The sequence below is a fragment of the Syngnathus scovelli genome, chromosome 9 (genome assembly GCF_024217435.2).
Source record: "Syngnathus scovelli strain Florida chromosome 9, RoL_Ssco_1.2, whole genome shotgun sequence".
NCBI classification, from domain to species: Eukaryota; Metazoa; Chordata; class Actinopteri; order Syngnathiformes; family Syngnathidae; genus Syngnathus; species Syngnathus scovelli.
The window spans coordinates 13,627,388-13,651,051 of record NC_090855.1 but is presented as its reverse complement, the minus strand read 5'-3'; the positions used below and the strand labels follow the sequence as shown (position 1 = coordinate 13,651,051).

The window sequence follows — 23,664 nt, the reverse complement described above, 5'->3', positions numbered from 1 at the left end:
AGAAGTGTGCGCACCATCGTATCAAACTTTTTGTCCGCAAACATCTCATGACTACAAAGCCTTAACATCCTCCATCTCAGCTGTGGAAATAAATAAAAAAATCCTTTGTAAATAGTATAAATATATAGATAGTATGTAGCAGAGGAGAGGGGTCAAAAAATGAAGTCCTAATTTCTGGTGTCACGTTTTGTGTTGCTGAGTGGCGGCAAAGCATGAAGGGTTGAATTTGGTTTGCTTTACTTTTGCGGTGCTTTCTCATTTCAACTCTTTGCGAGTGCTTTCTTCTGGACTACCAAAACGCTGGCAAATGTGCTTCGATACAATTTGAAATGTACACGCGTAGCAGAGCAGCAGTCCTATTCCCAAATGTGCTTTTTATCGACTGCGCTGTGGAACTTGTTTTTCTTTCTTTCGCTTGTTCTCACTCTTTTTTTTGTATTTTTTTTTTTTTTTTTAAACGTTGATATTTTTTTCGAGCAGGAGATAAATGATCGGGGGTTGACGCAAACGGGTGATTTAGACTGGTTCCCGCTGCTATTGTACTGTCTTTATTCTTTCATACTCGGTTGTTATTATTAGACGTTGATTTTTGAAGTTTGAAAGCCTAGTGTGTCTTTAGAGCGCCGCGGACCAAACAGGAGGCCTGCTCATTGATTCTCTACAATTGAATTTACCGATTTATTGGTGGGGGTATGAGGCCCTTTGTGTTGCCTTTGTGCGTCATCTGCCTCTTTCAAATGGAGGTTCCGCTGACCCATTCCTTAAATGGACACCTCTCTTGTGAGCATCTTAATCACTGAGCTTGTCCTCCACATTCAAAAAGAAAGGCCTCCCTTAACTGATGGACGAGCGCATTTTCTACTTGCTTAAGTAAACGCCTTCCTCAAATAGACGTTTTTTAATCCTTGGGTGCATCATTCGTTCTCCTGCCAATAAATGTTCACCAGATAAACAGCGAGCGCCTCCCTCAAATCCAAGTCAGCAGATGTGTCATTCCCATGGTAAACACAAATATGCCTGGGAAAATGAATGGCAGGATTTGCCCGTGTGTCAGTGGTCTGCATGTGCGTCATCCATTTGTTCAAAAATAAACATCTCCCTTCTCCCAACAGGAAAACAAAGCTCGTTTTATTTATCCCCCCCCTGCCTCATTTGTCCCCACTCTCATTTCCTGCCGTTTGTCTGCCTTCAACCTTGATAAATGTGTTTGCGCGTCGGTGATAACACTCTTGTGAGTGCGGCAACAGGAGAAGCCATTTCGAAGTTTATTACCACCTTTCTCTCGTTTGTCCACGTCGCCCCGCTTTGGCCGCCAAGTCAACGCGCCGTCCTTAGCGAGGCAAAGTTAGCTGTCAAGTATGCGCCCGTGTGGTCGATCGCTCGACGGTGATTCCGGACCGCTGTGCCGCGCTTTGCTGTGCGCTGTGGCATTTTTCTCATGAAACTATTTGCCTAGGTTAGTAAGTGCTGCACGAATGGCCTTGACGTAGAAAGGCTGCATTGTTGGGACTTGATTAGTGGGTCAAATTTTAACGAGAGATTTGCTTTGGTGGGCCAGTCGCTTTCTGGTGATGACGCCACCACATCCTGGTCGTTTGCCCACTGCCGGTGCTGCCTACTTTATCTTTTGTCTTCTGTCAATGCGCAGCTATTTGCTTGGGGTCCAGGGCCGCCATCTGCACACTCCAATTGCTTTGGATGGGAGGCCAGTGACTTCTAAAAGGGTTTCGTCGCTAGCCTTTGTTTGGCCAAAGCTGAATGCATGGCATGAAAGCCTCTGAGCGTTTGTGTGTTTGCCGCAGACAAAGGTACATATCTGATGTGAACCTCTATAGCATAGAGTAGAACCTGTAACCCCTCCCACTACTAGCACCCATATTGTGAGCCTCAGGCAGCCAAGCTGGATCTGAAGCCAAAGTGACAGCAGTAGCACCAATGCCTCCCTTCTCCAATCAGAAAAACTGACCATTGCACAGCACCTCTTAATTTTCACTTGAAATCACGTCATCTACATAAAAGCCCTCCTAGATGGCCTATACTGCAAATGAATAACTAAACGCCCCCGGCCACTATGCGCAGAAATGCATCGATGGCAACTGCAACCGCAATGTTGTTTGTGTGTTTGCATCCTCGCCCACTTAGCACTGATAAGAGCTAAGACAATGGTCCTTCCTTAGCTAAACCTTTGACCCCAGACTTGATTAACAAACTTCTGACTCTGGCCTGTTTTCTTGGACGTGAGCGCCCCTCCTTCCTTTGCAGGGATTAAAACAAATATCTGCCGTGACCTTAATGATAAGAGCCGAGTGGTGCGTCTTTCCTGGCGAGCAAGAAAAATGCTTTGGCGCTCACTTTGTTGCCCGAGGCGGTGAATCATCAAATATTAAGACCTGTCTGTCTGGCACTTAAGTACAAACGTGGTGCTTTGCGTGGAACCACTCATCCGTTTGCCTTTCCATGGATCTGAAATGGAACGCTAGGTGTACAGTAAGGAGTCATTCCAATGCCGGAGCAGTGTCTCGATTGATGAATTGATCGCTGCGGCACGTTCTTCCTAAATGCGCACCTAGACGTGAATTCATTAGCGGATGTTTACGCTCCCTTTCTGTAATTTCGCTAAAGATGAAACATGCCAGCGAGCTCTGGGCATGAGTTGTCTTGGCTGTGCTGCTGAGCCTTGAATATGGTCAATGTGTCAGCGTCCTAATCGTCAGCTGCGGGCACACGCCAGCCGATATTAATCACCTGAAAACAGTCATTTGTTTCTCCCCAATGGTTTTGTTGGTTAAGGTGTCATAATTACATGAGTCTACTTAAAGCGGCTTCTTTCAAGATGGAAGGATGCGCGATGGATCAAGCCACGTTTCTTGCCACAATGATCAGCGGGCGGTGCAGCAGTAGCCTTGCGTGAAAACTCTCCTCCCCCGAACAAAAAAACTGTTCAATCCATCATTCCAAACGACGCTCCCGAGGAGTGAAAATAATAAAAGCAACTTGTTGTTGTTTGCCAAGGCCCCGCGGTGCCTCATCGATCGAGCTCGCCGAGGCAGACATGACAAAGACACGGGAATTTGTCCTGTGATCCGCAAGTGATTGCTCTTACCTACCTCCTGGAGTCTTTTTTTGTTCTGCTTCTGACTCACTTTTTGCTAGGCAGTCTTTTCATCATGGGCCATTCTGTTTGAGTGACAAACTAGGTTTTAGCACTTTGGCAAAATGAACAATCACTTGATTCATCTGACTGTTTCAATGTTGCACATATGTTGAGACAAAATCAACTATCCAACTATGTATGAAACCATTTTCAAGCGATAGAAGAGGGTTCTTGCATGTTTTTTTTTTTTTTATTTGACCGCTAGCTTGAATGTGTCATTGAAATTGGAGCGCAAATGTAAGAACTCACAGGCAATTTGAAATGCTATCACGCCCGCCGTCTAGCAGTAAACGATAACATCCGATCTTGGTCCTTCCTGCTCACACATGCACACACGCAAGCAGTACAATATACAAACAGCACAGGCTGGGTGTTGAGCGAGAAAAGGGGGAAGTGGATGCTCCTGTTTCCCCTGGAGGCCCGCGCTAGTTTACCTCTTCCTGTCCACTCGTACTGAGGATGATGGTGGTGGATGTCTTCATCACAACACTGATGAAGGGTAAGCGGTTATACACGTGAAAACGAGCTATCAAGTATAATAAAAAAGTATAACGCAGACAAGTATACGGAGTAGGTCACTCACCCGAGCGGCTAGTTGGTCATTCTTTGCTGAGGAAAAAGAATATATGCCTGCGAGTATTTTCATATGAGCTGTTGATGTCTCGGAAATGTTTTGAATTGTTTAATGATCTGTCTCAATGTTTTGTTTAGCCAATAGTTTAGCCTGCTTAACCAATCTGGATCAGATGCTCTTGTGGGTGCTCTAGCAAAAGATGGAGATGGACAAAGGCATCAAATTGCACCTATGAGATATGCAGAATGAGGGGAGCAAGAGAGGATGACGATGTGGATGCAAAGGGCAAAGTGGAGCACAGGAAAAGCGTCAGAAGGCTGATTCAAGTGAAAAGACACGACTCGGAGAAGAGCGCGGGCGAGAAGACTGAGTTGCTGCAGCTGTGTTGATTTAGCCTCTCGCTGATCTGATTGTGCGTGCGCCGATGAGCTGGGTAAATAAGTCCTGTCGGGAGCTATCTGATGACACATAAAATGGTTTTGTGGCGGCTCCATTATTTGTGTTCGTTCCTTCAAAAATACGTTTCCTTTGGAGAAAAAGGGGCCTCCCACGTGCAGTATGGAAGTCCGATAAGAAAAAACTGCCCAGTGGAGAACCACTTGTGTCTCTCTACTCGAGAGCACAAAATACGATACAAATCTGCCCTTTGCCACTTTCTGACTCGCTTGCCTTGATTGGGTTTGTGTTACTTTCGTTTTTAGTAGCCTTGAACGCAAGACTTTCTTTCTTCCACACATATGAACATGAAGTTCCTCAGCAGCTGAGCTTATGATTATGATATTTGTGTGTGCGTGCGTGGCGAGCAAGCAAGCATCTGCAGCGTACTTCCACAAACAGCATCACGACACACTCGACGCTCCCCAGCTGACGACGCAGCCGTGCCTCAGACCAAATATTTAAAGAGTCTTCATCTTCATAGTTCATCTTTGATTCTCGGCGTGTGTGTGTGCGCACGTGTACAGCCACACACGGCCGACTTATCACGTGTGCTCGGTAAGCGCTGCCTGTTGAGACGGTGAATTAAACAGCAAGTGCATTTGATGTGCAAAGCACTTCGGGGCAAATACACGCAAAATCAGACAAATGTTGCACATCCACACGCACGCACACACAGTAGCAGCTTGCACGCGGCATCAAAATCATTTGTCATACAATCTATTCTTAGGACCCACAACAATCCATTCTTTGCCTGATATAAATCTTTTATTCTGATTCACGCTCACACACGCACACACACACACACACACACACAAAAACACACACGCACACACACACAATCCCTCGTAGTCAAAGTGCATTCACATGATTTTCTTTGTTTGTTTTATTTGGCAAAACAAGAGGATTTGTTGGCGGTACGTCACATGATGAGGAAAACGAACCCTTTGGAGGTGATACACTAGCTGCCGGTGTACCACACGGATCATAGCACACGCAGAGCAGAGCCATTGCGGAGAGACCATATGTTGGAACGCTCAAAGCCTTTTCACACTGCACTTATTTTTCAGGGCCGAACTGTGCCGCCACCAGGCCCATATTTGGACCTGCTTGCATAGCAGCCAGTGAGTCTTTTCCTACTCGTTGGAGTTTTGCAATTGGGCGAAATTGACGTAGCGACTGCTCTCCAGCATCGCCAAGGTCACGGCTCGGCCGTTGCTTTCATTTTCTTAACCTGGATTGCACAATTGAAATCTATGGCGGGACGAAGAGCACATTTTGAGAGGAAAAAAAGCCGTTATGCCCCATTTGAAAAAAAGGTTTCTTACTGTGTGTGGAATGATGGTTACCTCAACTGCGCTTTCTTCCCTGATGGCGGAAGAAGTTTGAGCGAGGCGTCTGTCTGAGGGAGGTGTTTGTCTCAAGTGGATGATGCAGTGGCCACCATTAGCCACAGATACGTGTGAATTTGCACTTAAATAGACTCTGCGTAAAATCCCCCCCTTGAGGAGCATCATGGGGGGTCGGGGCTTGGGTGCATGATATTTAATGGTGAGTTGTGGCCCACGTGCTGTGGAGGCAGGCGAGGCTATACGTTTACTATATACATGCAAATACTGAAAAGGGTTAAAGACGTGTGCGCGCGCGTTTGTGTTGATGTAACGAGCCAGGCCTTAAATTACGCAGGTTGAGCTGTAGGGTGAATTTTGTAACACTTGACCTGTTTTAGTGAGTCATTTGCGCGGGGGGAGGGAGAGCGAAGCGGCGGAAGATTCGGGGTGAGTGACAATGAGACGTGATGGAGAGAGGTGGGGGAAGGGCAGCCTTATCTCAGGGAGCCGTTACTCGTCCGTCTTTTCGCCTTTTCCCGTCTTTCAGCTCGCCACCTCGTGTACCTTAAAGGCCACCGACATCAAACACGCACGCACGCACGCAGGCAGGCTGGCGCTTTGAAATTGGTGAATATCAGGCCCGGCTAATGTACGTCTTCGCCTGGCTATGCGCTCACATCCATTTTCATGTTTTCTTTTTTTTTTTTTTTTCTTCCTTTAAATTCCACTGGAGGAGCTCAGCTTGTGCTCTTGCGGCCTGTAGGAAGCGTTTAAGCCTCATATCTGCATCCCGGGCTACTTTTCCTTTGACGTTTATTATCCGTCTTTTACTGGCACCCCCCCAACCTCCCACCCCACCCCAGCCGCCTTCTCTGCGCTCAGATAACTTATGTATATTTGACTTATGTTGGTTGGACAGTGTTGGGTGTTACTTTTGTCTCAAGAACACACAACTATCCAAAATGGTGAGCAAGCGCAGCTCAAATCCAGTCGTCAAGCCGATCTGCTTGTCCAAATAAAAAGCTCAAGCCGACCTTCTCCAAATCTGCAGCTATCGTGCCAACAAGCCAGCATTTTGTATTGTCTCATCAACAAATGAGGCGGTGTGATTTTTGACACATCCTTGTGCAGATTTGGCCTGCAAGTGTTACTTCCTTAACAAGCTTAACTTTCTCCACCAAACAAATGTTTTCATTCTCTTGTTTTTCCATGAGAGATGGTCACTTATTTGTGATTATTATTCTGCACACAAATCATCCTGACAGCTCTTATCCCATCTATTAAAGAGGCTTTGCACTCTTTTACTGGAAGAAGCATTCTTTACCTTTGCAAATAAGCCTAATGTCAGTGCTGTACAGAGAAGTCGAGAGAGGAGCTGATTGCTCAGGTGACTGCAAAGATTTATGCATCGGCTTTTGAAAATCCATTGGATGGGCACATAAGACTCGTCTCGCTTTGACTTGGCTTTCTCGCCATCATTGGCTTGCTTTTCCTGTCTGCTGGCATGCCATTGAATGAATCTCATGTCATTTTTTCTTACCATCTTCTAATTAATTGACATGTACGCACCTGGATATCCTCATCATACATTTTGGAAGAACCTGCTCCAATGATTGCTGTGATGTTCCTTTCCATTTCAAGATTTGACATTTCAAGCCAATTTGATGGGGTGCTCGTTAGGTGAGCTCAACAGCGATGCGACAAGGCATCGTGTTCCTCCTGGAGCATTCATCCTCCGTCGCCGTCTCATTTGCACCTAGCCGTTGGCTTAATTACAACGCGAGGTGCTCCAACGCTCGCCTATCGCTAAAGCCGCAGAATCCAAAAATAAAAGCTAACGGTAAGCACAAGTGCGTGCCAACAAAAGATTATTTATTACCTTTGATCGCTGGCGTTTGAGATGACAGAGATGGCGGGGTTGGCCTAATTAGCCAGAAAGTACAGCGCAGACTTACCAGAGCGTTGATGGATATGCTGTCGCCTGAGCAAGTGACACAGCAACCTTTAACAAACAAAAAGAGAAAATACTCTTTCAAGACATCGAACAGAAAAGAAAGCGTGTGCAATTTGCAACGGAATTGGCGCAATCAGTGATTTACCGAAGTCAAATTCCTTGTTTGGCACGCTCAAACATGGCGAATAAAAAACTCTTGAATCTCTTGAATCTTGAATCTTGAACACAGGTGTAATGACGTGAAATGTTGTTTTGTGGCGGCGTTGAATGTCAAAAGGGCGTTGCCATCCATCAGCACATTTTGCTCTCTTTCTTGCTGACATTCTCCAAAGTCTCCATGTGGCTGATGGAGTTTCCTTTTTCGCCCTCTCTGTGTCTTCCCTCCCTAATTCAGGTGATCTTAATGTTGCCTGTGTAATGTGCCTCGCTGCAGCTCCGTGTATCAAATGAAAGAGAACGCAGGTCGTGTATTTTGTTCCTTGGAATCTCCAATTAGCTTAACAAGACAAATGAATTCAAAATCTTATTGTAAATGGGCTAACGAATAGCATCGGCGTCGCACCTTTATAGTGGTTTATGAAAACAGATATTTGAACACAAACGGTGTAGAAAATATCCAACAGGCGCATACCGTATTTGCCGGTGTACAGGTCGACTCGGTGTATAAGTCGACCCCCTAAAATTCGACGGAAATTTACGATTTTATGATATATCCTTTGTATAAGTCGAGCTCAATTGTTGCATTATATTAAACTTCAAAATTCAATATGCGAAATTTATTGACGAAATGTGTTCAAATTCCGGGAGGCCGTGCGCATGCGGCTGTTTATAAGCACCGCGGAGGAGATCGCGGAGCCTCATTTGACTTCCAGCGGCCGGTGAGCTCGCGCACGCCGCCCGGCACCAACGGGAGGCCGGAAATAGCTCCAAGCCGAGCAGATCGGCACTTTATAAGCACCGCGGAGGAGATCGCGGAGCCTCATTCGACTTCCAGCGGCCGGCGAGCTCGCGCACCCGCCCGGCACATCCGGGAGGCCGTGCGCACGCGCCAAGTGGCCGAAAATAGCCCCCGCCGAGCGGATCGGCTGTTTATAAGCACCACGGAGGAGATCGCGGAGCCTCATTCGACTTCCAGCGGCCGGCGAGCTCGCGCACCCGCCCGGCACATCCGGGAGGCCGTGCGCACGCGCCAAGTGGCCGAAAATAGCCCCCGCCGAGCGGATCGGCTGTTTATAAGCACCGCGGAGGAGATCGCTGAGCCTCATTCGACTTCCAGCGGGCCGCGCACTCGCGCACGCCGCCCGGCACATCCGGGAGGCCGTGCGCACGCGCCGAGTGGCCGAAAATAGCCCCCGCCGAGCGGATCGGCTGTTTATAAGCACCGCGGAGGAGATTGCTGAGCCTCATTCGACTTCCAGCGGGCCGCGCACTCGCGCACGCCGCCCGGCACATCCGGGAGGCCGTGCGCACGCGCCGAGTGGCCGAAAATAGCCCCCGCCGAGCGGATCGGCTGTTTATAAGCACCACGGAGGAGATCGCGGAGCCTCATTCGACTTCCAGCGGCCGGCGAGCTCGCGCACCCGCCCGGCACATCCGGGAGGCCGTGCGCACGCGCCAAGTGGCCGAAAATAGCCCCCGCCGAGCGGATCGGCTGTTTATAAGCACCGCGGAGGAGATCGCTGAGCCTCATTCGACTTCCAGCGGGCCGCGCACTCGCGCACGCCGCCCGGCACATCCGGGAGGCCGTGCGCACGCGCCGAGTGGCCGAAAATAGCCCCCGCCGAGCGGATCGGCTGTTTATAAGCACCGCGGAGGAGATTGCTGAGCCTCATTCGACTTCCAGCGGGCCGCGCACTCGCGCACGCCGCCCGGTTCAAATTTTCTAAGTGCAACGCACAATGAGATGCATGAGAAACGGCCTTGGTTACCATCACATTTTAAGCGATGAATACGAAGTTAAATTTTATGACTCGGTGTATAAGTCGAGGTCGATTTTTTTCGGTCGATTTTGGATCGAAAAAGGTCGACCAATACACCGGCAAATACGGTATTCTATTTTCTCTGCAAAAATTGATACAGCTTCTCGAGTCAGCAGTGGTGAATCTCTTCTTTGTTTGCACCTGCGTTCATAGCTTCTCATGCTGAATCACAAACTGTGATGTCGTTTTCAAGCACCAAACAGTTCCATGTTAAGACAAGAAATACAAATACAGTAAATGGGAGGTCTGTTAGGGTTTCAGACTCGATGCAGCGCTGCGGAAGCTGCTTATCTCCTCTTCAAAATTGGCATTCGCTACCCCAACACCAAGCAGTCAAGCAACGCAGAAGATGCGCGTTGACACCCAAACCCTCGTGCGTCAGCGCTTATCACGCGGCTCGTACGCGCACATCAAACACAGTCAGGAGGAAGAATCCCGGCGGCATCAAGAACGAAGAGGCATCTTATGAAGCGGCTTCTCGTGGCCACTGATCTCATTGTTCCGTATGCTGTCTTGGCTCCATCATACAAGCTACAACGTTGCCAAATCTGCACCCCTTCTCTCGGAACACGTTCGCCCGTTAGCGTGTCCATGTACGTGTGTGTGCGTACGTGCGCGTGCGTGGAAGCGTGTGGGCGCGTGCGTGCGTGCATACGTGTGCGTACGTGCAGCGCACATGTTTAGGCGTGCTGAATGCAGTGAGGCCAATCGATACCGTTTTCACCCAAGAACACTTTGGGAAAAGATTGGAGCCCAATTTGGAGCCTCAATGAAAGGCGACATGACACAAACGCTTGTGTGTGCAAGCCAAATTGCCTCTGTCAAGATAAACGGCCCTGCAATTTAAAGAAAGTGAGTCTGTTGATACTGGCTGGCCACAGTGGACTGGAGACTCCGTCGAAGTCAGTGGTTCTTAACCTTGTTGGAGGTACCGAACCCCACTAGTTTCATATGCGCCTTCACCGAACTGTTTAGTGAATTTTTTTTTTTTTTTTAAATTCAAGACATAGATGTTTTTTACTAATGTACAAAATGAGCTGTGCATGAACATCACCTTGTTCAAAGAACAAAACCAACACAATGCATGAACTCGCAACAAATTACATACTGGCAAATCAGATAAAACAGGTTTGTTCGGACCTCCTCAGTGGGGGCTCTGTCGAACCCCTGAGACCGACTCACCGAACCCCTAGGGTTTGATCGAACCCAGGTTAAGAACCACTGGTCTAAGTCCTTTTTGAATGACTTGTGTAGAGAAAATAAGCAAAGCACATCGGAAAAAGCGTTTTTCAATTTATCTGAGCCTCTGTTGGAAGTGATGCTGGCTAAAGTGAACGAAGGCTATAGTCTGGTGACATCATCTATCTAACTTGCAAAAAGCTAAATAAAAAGCAGTGCCAGGAAGTATCCCGGCATCTGAGCTGTACTACTGCCGCCTCGCGTGTAAAATTGGTGTTGATGTTTAATGCCCCTGTAGCATGAGCGCTAAACACAGAAAACGGCATGATGCGATTTTGTCTTTTTTCTTCCGCCCACTGCTGATAAGCACGCACACGGTAAACACACGCACACACACAGTAAACACATGCACGCACACACACTCACACATACACGCACGCATGTGTGTACAAAAGTCATTATTAGAGGTTTTGCGCGCTCAGCAGTCAGGCAGTCATGCTCCACTCGGAGGAGTCAGCTTAAGGGGTCGTCGCCACTCCCCGAGGAGACACTAAACACTGGCAGCTGCTTCAATCCACCCGCCGAGCTTTCTTAAGTCTGCAGCGCACACTCGCTACCATTTTTAATAAGGCTGTGAGCGAAAACGCGGGACAGGGGTGGGAAGGCACCAAACAAGACTGAAGGGATCGACAATAAGAAGGCCGGATTTGGAGAGCAAGAGAAAGGAGGCAAAAATACGACACTTGCATTGATTTCTTGCTATTTGGCCTCCGATTCTGATTTGCCTGGAAAAGGCACACACGTCAGAGATGGATAGGCACGCAGGCACACACACACAGACGAGACGAGCCCCGATAAAGAAAGGCTTACAAAAAAGCATTTGTTGATTCGAAAAAAGGTGGATGTCGTGAAGAGCGGCGCTTTGAGATCAATTCAGTCCAAGATCAATCTCTCACTAAAACACACTTCTTTCAAATCATCTTTCCCCATTGAAATTAATAGAAATGACAAGGTTCTAGTGTCAATAAAAAAATTCTGATAGGAATAATGGCACTCCGTGCTAAATACGTACTTAGGTTAAAGACATAATTACATTGGATGTAAAGAATTAAATTGAGGTTTTGCGATGTTATTTTGCTTCCCATCAGTAAACGTTGTGCTGCAGTACATATAACACACGAATGGATATATGTACACGGGGTTCGCAGGTGATCAGCCCAACGATGAGTATGCTTAGCTCAAGTTTTCAGCTCCTGACTGGAAAAGAAGCGAGAAATACAAAAGCCGGACGGACTGCACATTTCATCCGATACATGGTGTGTTAGCTAGATGAGCGTAGTCCCCTCGAGCTCCGCCGTGCAAGACCCAGCTTGGGGAGCATCAAGAAGGTGCCCGTGATCCCACACTTGGGCATCAAAGGGGCCGACCGGGCACTGAATCAACTGATGTCTGCGCGAGCGCACGGGGAACCCGATTAGATGGACATTTGCGGCCTGCGCCGGGCATCAAAAGGTATTGATTTGCGTATGCGCCGATGGCCCTAAATGGCGGATCCGGCCTTAATGTCAGCTTTTAGAGTTGGATTGCGGCCGCAGTTATTAAATCAACTCAAATGAAATGAAATAAAGTCGCTCATCTTGCTATAATGACGAAGATGGACGACATACTCAGCTCCCACTCCAAGCAACAAACACAAGACTGTGTCCCGCATCGTGGTGATCATGCATACACCTAAAGATTGTTTCAATGTCATCGTCCAACAAAGTCCGCAAGTTTGCAGTGAGACCGTTTTGTGTTATCAAGTGAGGACGCGTGTACACTTGCTCAGGTGTGACTGAGGATCGTTAGGAAATTTGACATTTCCACATTGAATCCTGCCAGCAGAGAAAGCCTTCTTATCCCTGACTGCTCGCCTTTGCGACTCCCGCTAAAGTGGGTTGCATCACGCCGTCGGCGGATCATTGACAGCTCGGTCAAGAACGTGGTCGTGTTTACTGTATTTTCTTAGCACTTAACGATGCAAATTAAAGTGCCCTGGCACTGGTATGTTCCCTCGGTTCTAATCTCTCGTGTGGGATTACGGTTCATGCTAGCTAGCGGAAGTAGGCTAAATGAGCTAACTCTGGTGCATAAAATGTACTCCGTCTCTTGAGTCGAAAGAACAGCTCCTGTGTGTTTTCTAGTTCAGGCTGTGAAAGCAGATTGTTGAGAAAAGAAATACTCAAGTCAACTTCATCACCGTATCCAAGTATTTTTGCATCGTTATCGCCTATCAGCCAATGAGCTCATTAGTCGTTTGCTGTCAAGGAGACTTTCCTTGTGCCGCCCATGCACTTTTTCTACTGTCGCTTTGCCTCCCACGCATATCTCTCACGTCCTCATCTCCTCTCTGGTTTCTTCCTCAGACACAATGACTAACTGTTGCTGTATTCCACAAAATTGAGAAATGTCATACCTCTGACTCAGGGGAGGCAAAAATGCAGCGCAATTCTGCTCACGATATTCACTCTGCACTGAAGGCCATGACTAAATCATGGATGCGGCCTATCAGCCATCTATTGATGGTAATAATAATAATAATAATAATAATAATAAATTTATAGTGCACCTTACATTTAAAAAAAAAATCTCAAAGTGCTACAGAAAATGCCTTTTTAAAAAGAAACGTCTTAAGACCGTTTTTAAAAGTGTCAACCGACTGCGGTGCTCTCACAAGTGGACTGGTAGGGCATTCCACAATGTGGGTGAGACAGAGCAAAAAGCCCAATCACCCATGGAACGGAGGTTAGTTTTGGGGGTTTTGAGGAGGTAGGTGTTAGATGAGCGGAGATTCCGTGTGGAAGACTGGAGAGTGATTATTTCCTTAAGGTGCGTTGCTATGGATGCATTGATGGGTCAGCAGAGAGATTTTATATTCAGTCCGAGAGGAAATGGGAAGCCAGTGTAGTGACTGGAGGATAGGTGTGATGTGGTCGTGTTTGGTGTACATACACAAGCTTGCATTCTAGCCGCGGTGTCGTTGCAAGGTTGCAGTGAGTTTCCCTCTTTTGACATCCTGACATGATTTTCCCTCTTTTGACATCCTGACATGGAAATGTGCTCGGGGTGCCCGTGTCGCCTTGCGAGGGCGTTTGAGCTTGGCCAAGTGCTGACTAACGAGGGGAGAGGTGGGAGGCTAGGTAAACGTAGCAGCTACTCCTCACTGGCTACATGGAGCCCTTAAGGTTGAGCGGTTAGAAAAACAGGTTAGCGATCAGAGCCGAGCCACTAAGGGGTCCAATGCAGCCGGTGAGGATAGAAAACACGCCCCGCAATTTCATGCACTGCCGTGACGGACAAATATTGTAACAGCCTACTTATTACCTTAAAGACATTCTGAAATTGGCTACTGGTTTTAATGTTAGCACTTTACAAAAACAACAGCAAATATCACATCAAACATTGGCAATAATCCAAAGATAACAACTATTCATCCATATGACCAGCTCAGTGACCTAGTGGTACAGTGTCCGCCCTGGGACTGGAAGGTTGTGGGTTCAAACCCCGGCCGGGTCATACCAAAGACTATAAAAATAGGACTCATTGCCTCCCTGCTTGGCACTCAGCATCAAGGGTTGGAATTGTGGGGTTAGATCACCAAATGATTCCCGAGCGCGGCACCGCTGTTGCTCACTGCTCCCCTCTCCCCCAGAGGATGGATCAAAATCACACGGGGATGGGTTAAATGCAGAGGACAAATTTCACCACACCCAGATGTGTGCGTGACGATCATTGGGACTTTAACTTTAATATCGGCATTATGGCTCAAACAAGCGATGCTAGGGAGGCTGGCTACTTGCTCCTTGCTGTTGTACGTGATTTCCATCTGGCACTTTGCATGAAACCTCACAGTCATACTGCAAAAAGGTGTTTAGAAGCTTTTCTCAGCCTAGTCTTTGTACTCGTACTGAGAAAACAAGAACCGACAGTGAATGACAAATACTCTTCAAGTGTGTGCAATCTTTGTCTTGACACAATTGAAAGCAGCAAGGGCTGATAGTGCATTATTTATCCCAAAAAATGCGTGTTTGGATTATGCTGTAGCCTTGGACCAATGACAGTGTCGATTTTCTTTTGCTTCTCGTGGTGTATACTAAACTCCTCCCGAGTCTGCGTCTAGAAGAATAAATCAATCTTCTTCCTTAACCCGTTCTCGTCATGTTTTATCTTTGGGGCTGTGCGGAGAGGTTGTCTTGTTGTCTGTCAAATCCTATTGTAGACGTATTCTGCAATCTTCTTTCCGTATCATTTCACAAAGCTGACTCTTGTCATGAAAACTAATAGAAGTCAAGTTTTGTGCCAAGGTAATTCTTTTTAAGCACAAAACAATCCCATTGTTATTAGTAAAACAGTTAGGAAGACTGTTGAACTGAAATTCCAATCATGATTTCCAATATGGCAACGTTTGTTGCATCTTTGAATGAAGGACATGCACCAGCAGCGCTAATGCTAAAGTCAATGTAAAATCCCACTGACATGCTAATGAGAAATTAGCATTGACTTCAGAAGTTATATTCCCTCAATGTATTCCTTCTTGCCAAGCAGCCATCACGCGTGCCAACCTTGTGCTACAACGACCCATCCTTTGTGTCCTTGAGTGGCAATATTTGACTCATGCGACTGCTCACCCGCTCCTTTTTCCTCCCTCTCTTTTTCTTACTGTCTTTTTTTTTAACTTTGTTTACAGCCACGTAAAGTGGACTGTAAATATCGACAGGCAGGCGACAGACAGAGGCACTTGGCGACCTTGTCAGAAAATGAGAGAGAGAGAGGAGGGGGGAGTGAGGGGGGTGGCTTCTCTCAAGGCAACCAAGTGTGCTGATGCACTGTGGCAGGCAACACACTGTCTCCTCAACAACACGTACAAAGGAAAAGTGTCTCCCCATTACCACCACGCGGCTTAAAAAAAAAACGTCACAATGCCCTCCTCGTTATGCAGGCGGACGTGAGCCGGGCACAGTGTCGTCATATGAGCGAATTTCAAAGGCGTGTCATTGCAGCCGATGAGAAGTTGGCGGTGTGGCCGACATCACGCAAAAGACTCGCTCCGTGTCAAAGTATACCTTTTGATTTATCGTTGGCTCTTTGCAACACACACAAAATATGTAAAATAAAATATAAAATAAAATGTAAAATATATCAATTTTCATCAAAATTGATTAAAAAGGAAAAACAAGATGACCTTAGTACAACTATGGTAGATTTTGTAGCTGCCAAGACCTCAGTGCACCTGCCTTGAGGTGAGAGGGCAGGGCCAGTGGCCCGCGTTTCAAGAAACAAGTTTTAAAGCACGGTGTAGGGCAAGGGTTACAAATCATAGTTTTTAAACTCGCCCTAAGATTTCCAACTTGGATCGGAGCTTGGAAGGTGAGGCAGAGTAAGCTGGAGTTGTCCCTCCACTTTTGTTGAAAATCCGAATGCAAGAAAGGCGAGGTGAGTGCGGCGATCTGCACTGCGGCACACGTATCGATTGTGAATAATTTAGGCGCATGTGCTGTTGTCAACATGGCTGCTCGTGAGTAGTTCTGGAGATCCTGCGCCCGTTTTCTGTATTCTGTTTTTCTCTATGCTCCGCACACAGACTATATGTTCCGCATTGTCGGCCTCGCCTGGAGAGATTGGCAAAGGCTTGTGGCCAGTTAACCTGGCTGCCACTCTCGCAATAGGATTCCTCTTAGTGAGCAATGAGATTACGCGCACTGTTCTTTGACTTAATCTTCTTCCAAGGCCATCAATTTATTCTGCCCTAATCTCATCTCATCTGCCGGTGCTGTGCTGCTCGCGCGCACGCCTCTCGCACCAACTCGGGCCATGTGCTTTCGCTCTTCAAGCCCCGTCCAATGACTCCAGGTGTATTTTGAAACAAAAATGAGAATGGAAAAGCGTCCTTAGTAACAACTCCGTGTTTGAGAAGGCGTCCAGAGTCACAACGATCTCATCCGGAAGAGACCAAATGCTTCCTTCCATCTGGTGGCTCTAATTCTTTCCATTTTTATACTTTCCAATCTTAATCATCAAACCAGAGCTGCCCGAGACTCGTGTCTGCCCATTCCCATGAAAAACAAAAATGGAGTTGCTCCTTCTGAATGATGTCGGTGATGATCAAATGCGGCGGGCTCTTTCTAATTTAACAGATGCTGATTGTGCAGGTAGGGGATTGATGTACACCAGGCCAGACGATGACGGCCACGTGACCCGTCCCACCCGAGGTGTCCCTTTTAAAAAGTCAAGCCAACCCATTAGGAATTGATCTTAGCTACAGTGGGATTGCGTGGAGGAAGTCAGAGAGGCTAATCAAAATGGTCTTATCGCAACAGATAAAAGATGGGCGTGCACAGATTTTGGCCCAGCAAACAAGAGAAATCCCAAAATATTGCGACACACCAGCGGTGGGGGTGAGGTTGGTTTTGGCTGTAGCTTGGCTCATGGCTGGGCCCAATGCGTTTACCGTAATCTCGCCCAATCGTCACGGGATCCAGCAGTGATGGAAGATCTTTGTCTTGCCGTTTCCTGATTTTCATGCCTTCGAGTGTGTAAACTGTTGTGCCGAGTGAACAGGCAGCTGTGAGTTTGTGTGTGTGTGTGTGGGTGTGGGGTGCGCTTATCTGGAGCCAGTGGAGCCAGCCTCTTAATCACAGGCTTCATCTGGCTTGCCTCTGCATCACCCACCCCCGAAACACACACACACAATGGCATTCGTTCTCCAAAATTCCACTCTTGACTCATCGTTCAATGAATCCCTCTCAGGCTGAGTGTTCCATCATCGCTCCAACTTTGAAGGCATCCAACTCATCTGTTGACTGTCATAGTTTGGGAGCAGAGTAGAAGTACAAAAGTAGAAGAGAACTAATAGGAAAACCCCAACACAACCATCTCTCATTTTACAGCTGCCTTAACCCTGTAAGACCCAGACATGGTAAAACGTAAAAAAAAAAAATTAAACCTTTCATATAGTGTTGTTAGAACCCATTGGGCACCATAATGTAGTGTTTGCAAATTCGTCATGTTTTGGTAAGGGATTATGGACACATTGTAACGTTGCAACGTAGGGTGAGATGGGTAGCAGAATTTCCTGGAGGCCTCGTGTGGTCCTACTCATTGTCTAGTCAAGGTAAACTTATTTGCTCCTATGTTAGACAGCTAAATTTACACAGTATGTAATCTGAATAATGACAACTTTTATCATATTTGTTGTGTTTTTATTTTTTATAAAGCAAAATAAAAACAGGATTACATGCGGAATGCAAGCAGGCTAGATACACTGACTTGTAAGTCACGCTCCGTATACTAGGTCCATGCAGAATCAAGGCTAACACTACTTCAAATATCAAGCCACTTCATCTTCTTCTTCTTCCTTCATTAGCAGTGATAATCCCAGAAACAGTTCCTGTCGTCTATGAAGCAAAGACGGACATCACACTTGTAGCACTGTGTGACACGGTGTATCCTGAGGGTCTGCAGCGCCCTCGCTTCTTCGTCTTCATTGGGAAATGACCAAGAAGGTGCTTACGCACATCTGATGGTGGGTGTGGACATGTTTTCTTGGGTGGGACGCTGGTTGGATTCTCGTTACCAGAGGATGGTCTTTTCTGAGCAGTCAAAGGGCCTGCTATCACAGTGTGTGTCACTGAGCTGCCACTGCCTGCAGATGGCCGTCCCCTCTTTGGAGTCTTGACTGTGTCCTTCAGAATGAGAGAGGATGCTAGCTGTGCCTGGAACAGTCTCAGACCCCGAGAGCCTTGCAGTCCCGCTTGTAGATGAGCGTTGACCAAAGCAAGGGTGATGGTGTGCCATCAGATGCATATGTACCAGTGGCAAGATTTCACAGGGAACTTGTATTTGGCTGTGAATGAATCCAGCAAATACACACCTCCCATGTATTTGTTGTAGATGCCCACGATGTGAGGCCTTTCAACTTCTCTGTAGGTCTTGTTGACTTTGTCCCAGCGTTGGATCTTCTCCACAGGCTCAGTTCCAGCAAAGGACGGCACAAGTGTGACCGCTCGGTTGGCATACCATTTGACGGCAGAGATGTTGTGTTTCACCTCCGCTCTATGGTCAAAGGCCCCTCTCCCCTTCTTCTTCAAACTCTTGTCGTCTTCAAGGTTGCAGTTGGGTAGGCACACCTGCCCGGCTGTTCCGACATAATGTATTCCTCGATCAAGGAGCTTCTCTACCAGTGGAACAGAGGTGAAGAAGTTGTCTGCATAGACCTTGTAGTTGTGACCTTCTGGCAGTGTTGAAGCTAGCACAACATCACCAGACAAGCCAAGTTCTGATTTGGCTTGCAGTCCATTGTTGCTTCCTTGGTAGACATCAAAGTCGCACATCACGCCAGAGACTCCAGTTCTCACCCATACTTTGAAGCCCCATGGGTGTGTCTTGCTTCGCATGTACTGTTTGATGATGCTGAATCACCCCTTGAAAGGAATAATCATCTCATCCACAGAGTTGTGCTCTTCTGGTATCACCTGCAGGCAGTTCTCTCTGAATGAATCAAGCCAAGGTCTGATCTTCCAAAGTTTGTTTTTCTTTTCAGTCTCTGGCACTGTCAAGTTGTTGACGAAATGTAAGGCTGTCAACAAAGACTGGAATCTGGACAAAGAGGTTAATAAACTGAGTTTACTTAGATTTATCCTCTACCCTTGTTTACAAACATTACAAATACACACAATGTGTAAATATATTAGAAGATAATATAAACTAGATCCATGCTGATTTACACTACACTAGGCAGGTCACAATTAGGGCCTTTTTTGCTACCACGCTCTCCCAGTGTTGCATATCTGCAACACATATACTACATGCAATAATTTACATTTGGGGTATATATTTAACAAAATAAGCATATGCACATGTTCTAGACATTCTAATGATCACCCAAAAAAATATAAAAGCAGTTTACTTACTTTTGTTTGATTAATCCAGTCTAGTGTAACAAAGATGTGTTCTTCACGCTGTCCGGTGAGGTGTGAGCTGAACAGCTTGTGGGTGGGGCTTAACTAACAATGTTCTAGCCAATAGCAGAGATGGATAATGAACAATAGGACTACCTGACTCATGTTTATGTATATTAAGATTTTTAGTCATGCTGGTCTACAAATGTTCCATTTGAGGCAACTGGACTTCTTTGGACACAGTCTGTTTTTTATAGTCATTTGTTGGTCGTTTGGTCACTCACTTGGTTGGTTGGTTATCAGGGAGGGAATTCAGAACTTCTATGCGACCAGTTATCGAATCGAGGAATTCTAAGAGAGAAAAAAAAATGGCCGTGGCTTCCTGTGATGCTGGAGGTCATCAAGGTTGAAGTCTTCCTTGACATCCATGCGTCAAACAAACCGGTAGCATTTTCAACTTGCAATCCACTATCATTTCTGATGTCCAGCCTCATCTCCACTTCCTATACCACAGCCACCTCCTCCTCTCCCCCTCTGGGCCTCATGGGAGCACGCAAGTGTATGGTTGAGTGACTGGTCAGAGCGTGGAAGACGGATAGGAAGGTATACATGTGTTGCTCCTTACATTGATCTGCCCAAAGGAGCGCCGCTGACCTTTTCACTCGTTCATTTGGAATGTGAACTTGGTCCACAAACAACACGACTTGATTCGGTCCAAGTGCCGCGACGTTCTCCCCTTTTGTCGAGATGCACACGCACGCGCACACGCACATGCACACACACAAACACACACACACACACAGAACCCAATGGGGATTCCATTACGGGAGGGAGTGGAGGGTGCGCCGGCTGGCATCACATCGACATGCAGTAAAGTGGCCTTGCTCTACTTGGTCTTGCCCCCCTTTGTTTCCAGGATTCCCTGGCAGAGGTCGTCTGGTGGTTTGCTGATGGGGGGGGGGGGGGGTTAAATTGTTGCAATGAGGAGCAATCACACTGACATCCCCAAAACAAATCCTTCACAGGGAGCATTTGGGCTCGATTTGAGGAAACACAGCACCGCCATGTGGATGGTGGCTGATACTACGCGTAATGAATAGACGTGAATGCGCTCGTATGCAAACTAACTGCTTCAATGATCGTCTTCCAACAGAACGTTTGCTTTTACTCTTTTGCTAAAGAGCGTGACAGACACTTAATAATGACATGTTGTGATTTTAAAATTTACGTTTCATTTTTTGTATTTGCATAATATATTCTGTATTTGAAAATTCCAGCGTTAAAAGAAAATAATTGCATACATGTAAATTGCCGTTTTCATTCTACTTTTTTGTTATTTGTTTTGTTGTTATATATTGTTGTCATATTTACATGTATCTCGCCAAGATATGTAAATGGTTTTGCATAAACGTTAATGAAACTGTGCAAAATGTTTTGTGCTCATACAATCATTGAGGTCCACAAATAGCGTGTCTTAGTAACAAAGCACCTGAAACCACTTCACGCTTTTCAACCTGCATTATTAGAACAGAAATCTAATCAGACAAGCATGAAAACAGCAAATCATCTCCTGCCAGTTTGCACTCACCCAGTCATCTTCATCAGGTCTTGTCTGCTCTTTAGTCAGAACCCCTGGGAAGAAGGCTGCATCATGACTTCATGTCTTTGCACTTGTATGCGCGTGCATGGTCGTTTTAGTGGAACCGAATGCACGCTGAAACCCATCGACTTTTCAGTAAGAGTGCGCTAATGAAGCACATTTTTATAGCTAGTCTACAAATGACATATGATGTGTAACAAACGTGGAGATGACTTTTAATCATAACCACAATAAGCAGAGGGACAATTAAACACAGTGCCATATGAGCTACCCGGTTTAGAATACCGGCGCATAAACCCGATTCAACTTTGGCAGTCAGCGAACACTTGAAAAAAAAAAGAGGCTTTAGAGATTCATGAATAAGCTCCCTCTGCATCCAAAATTAATCTCAATGAGCATTTTCCCACCCTTACTCAGGCACCCGGCTCCCCGAGAAAGGACCCACCACTGGCAGCATAATTGGCGCCATCATCGGCGTCATCCTCATTGTGGCCATCATCGGCACGGCCGTCGCCATGTATCGCAAGCATCGTGCCGGCAAGCTCAATGCAGAGTAAGTGCTCGACCAACTCTTTCTGCGAGCTGCTTTCAAAGCAATCAGCGTCTCTTGTTTTGCAGTGGCCCCCCGAAGCACAAGCCCCCGCCGCCAAAGAAGAGCAACAACACCGCCATTAGGCCGGTGAGGCTTCCTTTGATTTCCTCTTGTGAGATGCCACTGAACATCATAAATTCAAATTTAATGACATTAGATGGACAAATTAGATGGACGAACATTGTGTAGTATGATTTGTTTTAAAAAATGACTGTGTGTGTGTGCATGCGTGTGTCAGGTGACCGCCAATAACGCTGCAGATGCCGAAGAGCACCTCCTGTATAACCAGCAATACAGAACCCAGGATGCAGAGCCAGTCACAGTGAGAATAAAACTACATTCTTAACTCGGGCAATGCAAACTACAACCGAGATTTTTTTACAAGGACACATGCTAACTAACTGTTTAATACTTAGCTAGTTTGCAGTCAACCGCACCCATTTCCCGCAACAGGTCTTTTTGTCTCACACGCATTTGGTCACAGTCACAGATATGGTACTGGAGAATGTGCAGGCGGCAACCCCAAGTGGACAAAAATAATCCCTGAGCCTCACATGCATTTGTTGACTTTCATTGGACCTTAACTTTGCTGCCAGCTTGGAGTTGTTGGTTCCATTAGCGGTGACAGCTTTACCTCCTCTCGCAGGACCTGGATGCTTCCAACAATGAGGATGACAACAACGGCGGTGAGGGGACGCGGGTGCATTACCACGGCGCCGCACCCTCCGGGTGGGACGATCCCGCCGACGCAGAAGCGCCGCCGTTCTACCAGTGCAGCGGGAATGAGCCACACGAGTACCGTCAGGGTCCCGACGTCGGCCGCGGGGACAGCTTTGTGTCTTCTGCCATGTTTGTATAAGCGTATGCGCCGCTGTATGGGAATGCGCGTGCCTTTGTGGGAGTTGAGAATGTGAACTTTGCGACCTTTTTTTGTCAATTTCACCACTTTGAGTAGGCAAAAGTACGAAATCTCATTTAGAAGTATTTTTTACCGTAGATGTCATCATTTATTCATGTTCCATCAGAGTGAACGAAACCACTGAAGATGATTGTTTTGTTTCTGTATGGTATTTGTTACGTCTGCTTTATTTTTTGGGAAAAACACAACTCTTAGTTTAACTAGGATCATGACCACACGGACTACAGGGTCCATCTGGATTGCGGCGTTGAAATCTGATACAGTCTCTTCCACTGTAGTGAAGGGTTAGATGTCTTTCTAAAGTCAATTGAGCTTGCTGAAGTACTGTTTAAATAGGTCAATCATTTTAAATTTTTGAAGGAAAATCTCTTATTAGTTGGTCTCTGTGATTCAGAGGATTTGTTGATTCAATAAATGATAAAACCAAACAAATAACAAAACACTGTCACTGTGACATAATTTTTTTCTTTGTTTCACCACTCTGGCGGATTAAAATAAAACCAAAACCTTTGTTGGGCAAGAGATGCCCCACTCACAGCATGAAACAAAATGCATGGATTTGTAGGCTGTTTTGGTTTTGCCGTTAATCAACAACTTTGGGTTACAGTTGCGCTACACAACCACTGTTGGGTTGAAAAAGACCTGTCTTCTGGAATTTGCTGAATTAAATTTGTGATTCCTGCTTTTTCATTCACTTGCTTTGGACTGTCTGTTTTTTGTGAAGTTGAACCGTAAGTAAAGTCTGTTTACATACTAAGATCGTGTATTTTCAGTGCTGTGGTCTTAGTGTTGTTAATGTTAAACAACCTCACTTGGAAGTAATAATTGTAATAGAAGTAGACGCATGCTATGCTAGCTGTAATGCTAACTTGATTACCAGGTTGTCATAATTAATTTGAGGCTAGCTGGATTTAGAGAAAGAGAAAATCAAACGCCACATATTTGCATATCTTTTTTAATAGCAGTAAATCTTCCAAACATGTTTATAGTTTTATTAGAAATCATAAAGAT

The 23,664-nt window shown here is 46.3% G+C and overlaps 1 protein-coding gene across 1 annotated transcript in view; it reads left to right on the top strand.

Moving 5' to 3' along the window:
- si:ch73-22o12.1 (poliovirus receptor) overlaps window positions 1–23,347 on the top strand; it is a 79,031-nt gene extending 55,684 nt beyond the window's left edge. Inside the window, exons 7-10 of the mRNA XM_049731576.2 lie at window positions 21,560–21,695; window positions 21,761–21,821; window positions 21,973–22,056; window positions 22,381–23,347. Coding sequence (XP_049587533.2) covers window positions 21,560–21,695; window positions 21,761–21,821; window positions 21,973–22,056; window positions 22,381–22,593 — 494 coding nt within the window. The 3' untranslated portion in view covers window positions 22,594–23,347. The remainder of the gene's footprint in view (window positions 1–21,559; window positions 21,696–21,760; window positions 21,822–21,972; window positions 22,057–22,380) is intronic.
- Window positions 23,348–23,664: the final 317 nt, after the last annotated feature.